This window comes from Coregonus lavaretus (genome assembly GCF_964263955.1).
Source record: "Coregonus lavaretus genome assembly, chromosome: 1".
Lineage (NCBI taxonomy): Eukaryota > Metazoa > Chordata > Actinopteri > Salmoniformes > Salmonidae > Coregonus > Coregonus lavaretus.
In genome coordinates this window covers 40727959-40737314 of record NC_139988.1, presented here as the reverse complement: position 1 = coordinate 40737314, position 9356 = coordinate 40727959, and the positions used below count along the sequence as shown (strand labels likewise).

The following is a 9356-nucleotide window of genomic DNA, read 5'->3' as shown; positions in this document are numbered from 1 at the left end:
GTCCCAAGATGCTTGTGGGGGCCTTGTGTGGGTCATAGAGCAAATTGTGTTTGTGAGAGTATCATCTTTACATAGAGGGGTCGTAACAGTTTGTAGGCCAAACCGATGCTACAGATGATTTTGTGAGAAGACTGTTTTTCAGGATGTCTCATGGTCTGACAAACACTGCTGTAGCTGTCACCTTTCACCTGCAGATGCGGAAGTGCGACATCGGCGGATGCTGTGGATTGAGAAGCATCAAATGAAAAAAAAAAAAAGAAGTTCTCTCTAGTTTAAATGTAAGGATTTTTATGGTGATTCATTATGCAAATGTATTTCCGCGGGGGCGCGGACATCGACTGTACGGCTGCAATGGAAAAGTAGTTAGCCACTTTAGCTAACTAGTGAAACGTTTTCCACACTGTCGTTAATGCCTTGATGATGACGGTTAATGGTTGCTATGGGAACCACATTGTGGCGGGTGCGGGAAAACCTGATGTGCGGGACATCCTTCGAAGTTTGGTCACCCCTGTGATTTATCGCTACTGTTGCAATATTCATCTCATTCTCTATGTGTGCACCATTGTTGCAAATGTGAAATTGCATAATAAACTATGAACCATGCAGCTGCGCACAGCCGCACACTCCTCCACGCTGGCCATGTTCTATTCAAACTATTGTTCTCTATTCTATTATGCCCTGGCTGGCCTGTCCCATCATTTATCCTAGTCTCATCTGTTGGACTGTGGGATTAGTGGTCACATGACCAGTCAGCCTTCACGGTCGCTGGAGCTCGTTTCATTCATTATTCAGGCTCTCCCGCTTTGGAGCAGGGCAGGGGCATTCATTCGAAGCTATTTTATTTAGCTTGAACAACCGACTTCGAATTATATAAAATCACGTAAACCTTCTTAAAATTATTTGCATCTTCGAGGCTCTTTCTGTGAGCGCGTAGCCAATCTCTCGACTGGGTAAGGAAAGGAGCGCGTAATCAACTTCAACCATGGCGCAGGGCATAACCGGAGAGAAGTATTGGGAGGATAGAGTAGCCTTCGAAACAGAAGGAGCAGGTGAAGAAGTTTCGGAATATGGTGATGTTTTGGAGCTTAATCGATTTGACGGACTACCCTACTCCTCTCGATATTACACATTACTAAAGGAAAGGATGGATCTGCCAGTTTGGAAAGCCAAGTGTGATTTCATGGACAAACTGGCCAACAGGCAGTTTGTTATGGTCTCTGGAACTGCAAAAACTGGCAGAAGCTCTCAGGTGAGTTGATTACTCTCCCCTCTGATAATAACTAGGTTTTATCTCACAAAAATATGTTGTAATGCATAGTGACTATTGGCTGCATCCCAAAAATATTTCCTTTCTCCCAAAGTGTGCACTTGTTCAATTACCTTCATGAATTTGAAAGAAAAGGACTGGTATAAGAAATAGGCCTATGGAGGAATCTCCGTCTAGCCCATGCCTATACTAATCCAATGCTTTTACATTAGTGGGAAGTACTGAACCAATGCACACTTCAGGAGAAAAGAGAGATTGTCAAACTGGTAAGTGAAATGAGGGTTTAATGCTCTAATTATGACTGAAGGACGTGATTAGAAAGGATAATCTGTTGTGGCAGTGTGTTTCATGTTCTTATCTTTCCCCCCTGTGGCATGCTCAGATTCCCCAGTGGTGTGCAGAGTTCTGCCTGTCTGTCCAGTACCAGAATGGCATGGTGGTGTGCACCCAGGTCCATAGGCAACATACAGTGGATCTGGCCCTGCGTGTAGCTGATGAGATGGACGTCAACATCGGCCATGAAGTGGGCTATAGCATCCCCCTAGAGACATGCTGCTCTGGTGACACTGTTCTCAGGTCTGTTAACACTATTACACACACTGCTCACACACCAATTCACAAACACACTCTCTTTTTCTCATACACACTCACACACACATCACCCCCCCACCTTCTTGGCGGCTGTCTTTTCTTTTTTTAAAGAACTGAACAAAAGAGTTGAGGAGCCTCTTTTCAGGGGGCTCCGCTGCAGCTGCCCAGCTCTCACTCTGACCATATGCCACGCTCCCGTGTCTCTCCCTGCCATAAGTCAGCCGGGGAACAAAGACCCAAGACAAGCTAAGAAACCAGGCAGCCATGGAGACCTAATGAATCCACTGACTAGACTAATAACTACACTCTTAGAAAAAAATGTGCTATCTAGAACCTTAAAAGGGTTCTTCGGCTGTCCCCATAGGAGAACCCTTTAAAGAACCCTTTTTGGTTCCAGGTAGAGAATCCTTTTGGGTTCCATGTAAATCCCTTTCCACAAAAGGGTTCTACCTGGAATCAAAAGGGGTCCTACCTGGATCCAAAAATGGTTATCCTATGGGCACAGCCTAGGAACCCTTTAAGGTTCTAGATAGCGCCTTTTTTTCTAAGAGTGTAGTTATTAGTAGAGTAAGGGCTCTATTCAATCTGTTTCGCGGAAGTTCAGCGTTACAGCGTGATTGAAATTTAAAGGCAATGTTCCCGTGTTAGCGGAGACTGCATTCATGGTAAACGCTGCATATGTCGGCTCTATCGGAAAATACCTTTACATTTCTATCGAGCAATCTGTAACACTTCAGCGATACAGATTGAATAGAGCCCTAAATGACACTAGCGCAAAGCAGCCAAGCACAGCAGCTTCATTGAGGACCATTTCAGGATGACGGCTAATTGTCTCCTTATACATCATGTTGTCTTACACTGTTGGCTTTAATTTGCTATTAGAGCACTAGAATGTATTGCTTTTATGTTTTTGTGTATGTACTTGATAAATCACTTTAGTAGAACTTTATCAACACATATGCTACTCCCACAAAATGTTACCCTACGCCTGTTTGTGACCATTTTCCTCTTCACCACCCCAGGTACTGCACTGATGACATGCTGCTCAGAGAGATGATGTCAGACCCCATGCTGGAGCATTACGGTGTCATCGTCATCGACCAAGCCCACGAGAGGACGGTCAGTACAGATGTTCTACTGGGCCTTCTCAAAGACATCGCCCTGCAGAGGCCCGAGCTCCGTGTGGTGCTCCTCACAGCTACACACCCAGGACCCAAACTACTGGGCCACTACAGGAATGTCCCACTGATCCAGCTGGAGGGGGTGTGTTCAGCGGAGGTGGTGTATACTGGTACCAGCCACAAGGACTACTTCTGCTCTGCGCTGCGTCTGGTTCTGGAGATACACCACTCCCAAGAGGAAGGGGATATAGTCGTGTTTTTGGCCACAACTCAAGTAAGATCTTCTTAAAATGTCATATCCTAGTCTACAGTCTGGGAATGTGGCAGAAGCCATATCATGACAACTGTTGCTTCGACAACAGCATTACTCAACCTTCTCTCCTTCTTTTATGTTTTATTAGGAGATAGATCTTGCCCGTGATATCCTCCTTCGCGAGGAGGCCAATATACCCCCACATCTAGGGGAACTTCTCCCTATCTCAGTGCACCCTGGGCTGGGTGGGACTCTGCCCATGCTAGGTGAAGAGGAAGGCCGGTGCAGAAGAGTATTCCTCACCTCCAGTCCAAATGAAGACCTCTTTTGGGCTGTGCACATGCTGAACTTTGTCATTGATGCCGGTGTCCAGAAAAGAAATGTGAGTAACTTATTGATGAATAGTTATTTTAAGCAAACCTTTGTACCCCTTTTTGGTAACAAGATTGTAATAAATTAGTGGTGTTTTTTTATGAATGTCTGTCTTTCCTCATGTTATAGATTTATAACCCTAGGATCAGGGCGAACTCAGTCGCCATTCAACCTATCAGTAGGATTCAAGCAGAGAGCCGCAAACAGCTTGTAGGGCCAACAGGTATGACAAAGACTGAAATCAGTAACAAAGTCCAGGTGTTGAAGTCACACAGTTTGGAGGGTCATGTGTTCTTGCTAACCTGAGCGCATAATTTCCCGCAGGGAAGAGTTTTTGTCTGTACCCAGAGGACACACCCCTGCCCAGTGAGACACGCCCCCACATCCTGGAGTCTGACATCACATCCACGGTGCTCTTCCTGAAGAGGATGGACATCAGTGGCATGGGCCGCTGTGACTTTATCGACAGGCCAGGTACGGCAAGACAGGCTGAACAAGTACAGGCTCTTTCTTCAACATTACATTTTCTATTGTATCTACAGTACCTATGTGACAGGGCAGCTAAATGTATACATACTGAATGGAGTGATACATCAGTACAATGAAATTACATCCTTAACGCATAACGCAATAATGTCCCTTGATTGGTGGCATAATAACACCATTGTTGTTTTGTATTTACGTTTTTGAGCTCCATGCATCCTGTATAGAGACACATTTTGGGTTGAGCTCAGTTATTTAGTTCGGCCCGTGTGGCCGGTACACACAGGCCTGTTGTGTGGTATTGTGTTCTATTGGAGGTCGGTGAGCCATGCGTTAGCTGAGTTGACAAGCCCTGTTCTATGGCCAATGTTTGCATAGCTGGCCTAGTGATGCAGCAGCAGCAGCCATAGAGGTCTAACACTCATTAGCGATAAGAGCTTAGCCATGCTCTCTCTCTGTGTGTGTGTGTGTGTGTAAGCCCTGCCAAGCACTACAGTGTAATGATCATGTGCAGCTGGGCAATGTGGGCATTTCACTATAAGCACCATGAGTGGATGACATTCAGATTGAAAGTGTTGTGTTGATGGGTGTGATGCAATGTTGTTATTATTATGTTGCTGCTGTTGTGATGCTGTTTCTCAGGATTATATTATTACCATAATGATCATAACGGGACAGTACATTTGAGATGTCTATTGCCCTGTATATAGTTTTTTTGTTGTTTTTTGATAACATTGTTACATCCAAAAGCCGCAGTGTAAAGCAAAGCCTCTCAGAACATTTATTTTGCATAGTGATGCACAGCTGATATTAGGATATCGAGGACTTAAATTACAATCAGTTTAGCCTGCTTGCTGGTTGTATAACCTTGAAAATAATCAGTTTTACAAGGTTGTAGTCATAGTTTACTTTCTTTACAAAGCCAGATACTTCACAGTTCTGTCACGCACAGTTCGATTCATGTCCATGGCTGTGTTATTTCCACCAGATCCTGAGGGTCTGATGCAGGCCTTGGAGGAACTGGACTACCTAGCAGCCCTGGATAATGACGGGAACCTGTCGGAGATCGGCATCATCATGTCTGAGTTCCCCCTGGAGCCCCAGATGGCCAAGACACTACTGGCCTCCTGCGAGTTTGACTGTGTCAATGAGGTGGTCACCATCACCGCCATGCTGACAGGTGTGTGGGACTTCACCTTATGCTCTGTGGCCTATATACCACGTTAAAGATTAATGTTAACACACACATCACCATGCTGTGGTCATGCTTGCACACTTGCAGACCTCATACAAAGTGAAGTCATGTCAAACCTCACATATACTTCATAATGTACAATATTAGTGTGCTAACCCCTTCTCTCACGCTGCCCCTCTCTTAGCACCAAGCTGCTACCTGGTCCCCTCAAGGGAGTTGAGGCTAGAGGCCTCTCAGTGTCACCTGAAGTTCCAGCACCCAGAGGGAGACCACTTCACCCTCATCAACATCTACAAGGCTTTCAAACAGAACCAGCAGGAGCCCTGTGAGTTCACATAGGCATACCTGTAGCCACAGTGCATACAAACAGCTTTTTTTTTTAAATAGGATAACATTGGCCATTGACCCTAAAACCCACATTTCCTCTCTCTGGTTTGGTGTGTTCCTGTTGTCAGTGTGGAGAAGTGGTGTCAGGACTACTTCCTGAGTCTGCCTGCCCTGCAGACGGCTGATGCTATCCGCTCTGAGCTGACTGACATCCTGAGGAGGATAGAGCTGCCTGTCTCCATGCCTTCCTTCGGCTCCAAGGGAAACACTCTCAACATTAAGAGAGCGCTGCTAGCTGGCTTTTTCATGCAGGTACGGTAATATGTATTCGCTTCTACCTTCTGGCATTAGCTATCTATTGATAACTGTTACTACTAAGAAACTTGAAATATACAATCTACCATTTACTTACTCGCATCACTAGCAAGAGCCATGTGTGGGTTTCTCTTTTCTTTGAAGTTATCGCATTGTTCCCATGCACCTGCAACAAGATATCTCAGATGTGTGAGTTCCTTTTGAAGTGAAGCTTGAAGTGATTATAAAAGACCGATAATGTTATGACTTTCAGGTGGCAAGGAATGTGGATTCATCAGGGAATTACTTCATGTTGACACACAAACACGTGGCCCAGATCCACCCTTTCTCTGCCTACGGCACCAAGACACCCAAACTGGGCCTGCCGGAGTGGGTCCTCTTCCATGAGTACTCCTTCTCAGAGGACAACTGCATCCGCACCGTGTCCCACATATCACCAGAGGAGTAAGTGGACTAGAGGTGGAGGATGTTCTTTGAGGGCTTTGTGCATGTGAAGTAACCATTTGCAAAAGACATACAGCAACGAAACAAACATCCAAACATAAAAAATATCAAAATATAGTATATATAATATAATAGGTTAGAACCGTGTGTAGCTTGTAACTTCCAATAGATAACTACAGATATTTACTTCAGGGAGAGACAAGAGTTCCCAGACATTACTTTCCCTTTTGGACCAGGCTCTTCACCATGGCACATTAGAGTTTGTAACTGGAGGGGGTTTCTTAATCCTTCCCTCCAGTATCAGCTGCTTAAAAGGGGATTAGGGATAGCACAGATACAGAGAGAGTGCTGGTTTAATGGGGACTGTTAATGACAGAGGAGGCTCGGCAGCCTTCACATGCCGTCTTAGGTTACACACTCTGAAATTTAGCTTTTTAATCGCTCAAATGTATACCAAATGGTGCCCCTGGCAGCTGTTAGACTGATGTTACTGTAAGTGCTCTTTTCAACAAAGAGAGTGGGTGTCATTCATAGGAAATCCTTGATTGCGGAATTTTGGTCAATTGCAGTGAACATCGGGAGATCCTCGTTCTTTGGTCTATGATAATCTAACTAATTTCAATTCCCACTCACTGTAATTCAAATTAATTTCAGGTTGCTCTCCGTAATTGCAGCTGACCCAATGTTCCTGTGCTATGTTTAATTAAAGTGCAAATTAATAAGATAATGCTTACTGTGAAATCAGAACCAGAACCAAATTCATGAAAAGGCACATATCAGAGGATATTGGGTTTACTCGCCCAATGTCCAACTCCATGTTCACCAATGATTCCCTCCCTCCACCCAGGTTCATTCAGATGGCTCCACAGTACTTCTTCTTCAACCTGCCTCCCAGCGAGAGCAAGGACATCCTCCAGAACATCTTAGACAATGGAGCTGAACACTACAAAGCGAAGAACATTAAAAAGAGCCCGAGCCTAGAGAGCATACCAGAAGTCACAGCCAGTTGTGTTATACAGTGATTGTGAAGGCCTTGGTTGAGGATGTCTTAGAGGCAGAAAATCCCTACTCATTCCCTGGTACTGTATTATATGATCATTTTCACCAGTGTTACCTTTCAGTCATCTCACCAGTGTTACTTTTGAGTCATTGAAACTTAGCCTGACATTGACATGATTCTATCTAATGAATATAATTAAATTAGTTAATTACTGGAATTGCATTATGGGAAAAAAGTGACAGTATCTGTCAAGACTGCCAATGTGTTAGTTTTAGCAATATTTATATAGGCACCCTTTCTACTCAATGTACATTTAATTTATAGAGCCCTACGTATGTACCGGGATGTATGTTGTTTTTTGGAACTTGCAGTTTAACTATAAACACACCACTAAAAATACATGTTTGAGGAGTACTTAACCTAAATGCACATCTAGGGCTCTATTCAATCCGTATTGCGGAAGTTCAGCATTACAGCGTGATTTAAAATTAAAGGCAATGTTCCCGCGTCAGCGGAGACTGTATTCAAGGTAAATGCTGCAAAAGTTGTCTCAATCGGAAATTACCTTTACATTTCTATGGTGCAATCTGTAACGCTTCAAATACGTATATATTTGGGCAGTCCAAAAGCCAAAACATAACACAGCTTAGACACTTAACCCCCACAGGCGTATACTTTGCCCTTACCCTCCACTGCTCAGTTTAATCGTTTGTCTTACCTTTCTGTTAAATTACTCTAGGCTTTCATAGTGCATAAAATGTCTGTCCCAGATGGATTACTGACGTACAGAGGAGCAGAAACAGAACAGCACAGGGACATAATATGGGTTTGTTGATCCATCTGCTGTGAAGAGAGAAGGGATAGGTGGGGGTGACCCAATTCAGTGACAGAGCATTACAGTATTGTAGCTACATGAGGCATTACAGCACCATGTGACCTCTTTAGGCCTGCATAGTGCATACATACTTAGTCTCATGCCAAGATCCAGGGCCTTATATATACAGACAGACATAAGTTGAACTTCTTGGCACCACGGTTGGTGTTGTGTAGTAGTGTTCATACACTGTCATTACCAACCTGAACCAAGACAAGGTGATTAGAAATATTACTCAAACCTTTATTTCATGTCAGGGCAAACATGCAGGCACACACATTCAAACATAAATACTGCAACCAGTACAAATTATCCTTCGAATGAATCGTTTGCATTCAACATTGCCTGCAGGCTATTGCACATTTTCTTTTTGAAATGTTGCCTCGTTCCTGACCCTGTTTCTTCACAGCATCATTACTATAATCCAGGTTTATCAAATCCCATTGAAATATGGGTTCTCCAAAGTTTAAGTCATGCGCATGTATCCCTCATTTAGTTGGGGATAACAAAGAAAATGTATATTTGTAACTTAATTTACAAATCCTCTTTACAAAACGAAATAAAAGGGTAAAGTGCAGGAATTGTTAAACAAAATCTACCAAAAGGCAAAATTGTGGATTGCTCAATCTGGTAGTAAGGCACATTGAAGGTTTCACATTGCAGGTGTAGGTGTGTAGAGTATTGAACACCTTGGTAAGGGTCTGTTATTTTGGTTGTCGTCATGACCCTGCCCCAAGGTCCTCACTCCCTGTCTGTGGGGTCAGCTGTTGCAGGAGGTCGAGGAAGAGCTAAACACGTCTGAGGAGTGGAGCGGTCTTTTCAGCACGAAGGAACTTGGAGTAAACATTCTTATAGGTCTTCAGAAGCTCCTCATCCTTATTGCTATTGTAAACATACCATCAAATTCTGAATAGGTATTGTTTTTAATGAAAGCTATGCTTAAAGGGATAGTGCGAGATTTTGTCAATTAAGCCATTTTCTACTTAGTCAGGTGAACTCATGGATACCATTTTTATGTCTGTGTGCAGTTTGAAGAAAGTTGCTAACTAGCGTTAGCGCAATTGCTAACCAACGTTAACGCAACGACCTGAAGAATGCTAGCTGTACCTGTAGA

The 9356-nt window shown here is 43.8% G+C and overlaps 1 protein-coding gene across 1 annotated transcript; it reads left to right on the top strand.

Moving 5' to 3' along the window:
* Positions 1-982: 982 nt before the first annotated feature.
* LOC311137186 (putative pre-mRNA-splicing factor ATP-dependent RNA helicase DHX32) lies at positions 983-7390 on the top strand (the record flags this gene model as incomplete). Its single annotated transcript, XM_084171545.1, has 12 exons — positions 983-1249; positions 1480-1533; positions 1650-1843; positions 2881-3253; positions 3381-3614; positions 3734-3827; positions 3929-4078; positions 5076-5267; positions 5467-5611; positions 5738-5921; positions 6178-6368; positions 7216-7390. 12 exons carry the CDS (start codon positions 983-985, stop codon positions 7388-7390), a joined length of 2253 nt encoding a protein of 750 aa, XP_084027671.1.
* Positions 7391-9356: the final 1966 nt, after the last annotated feature.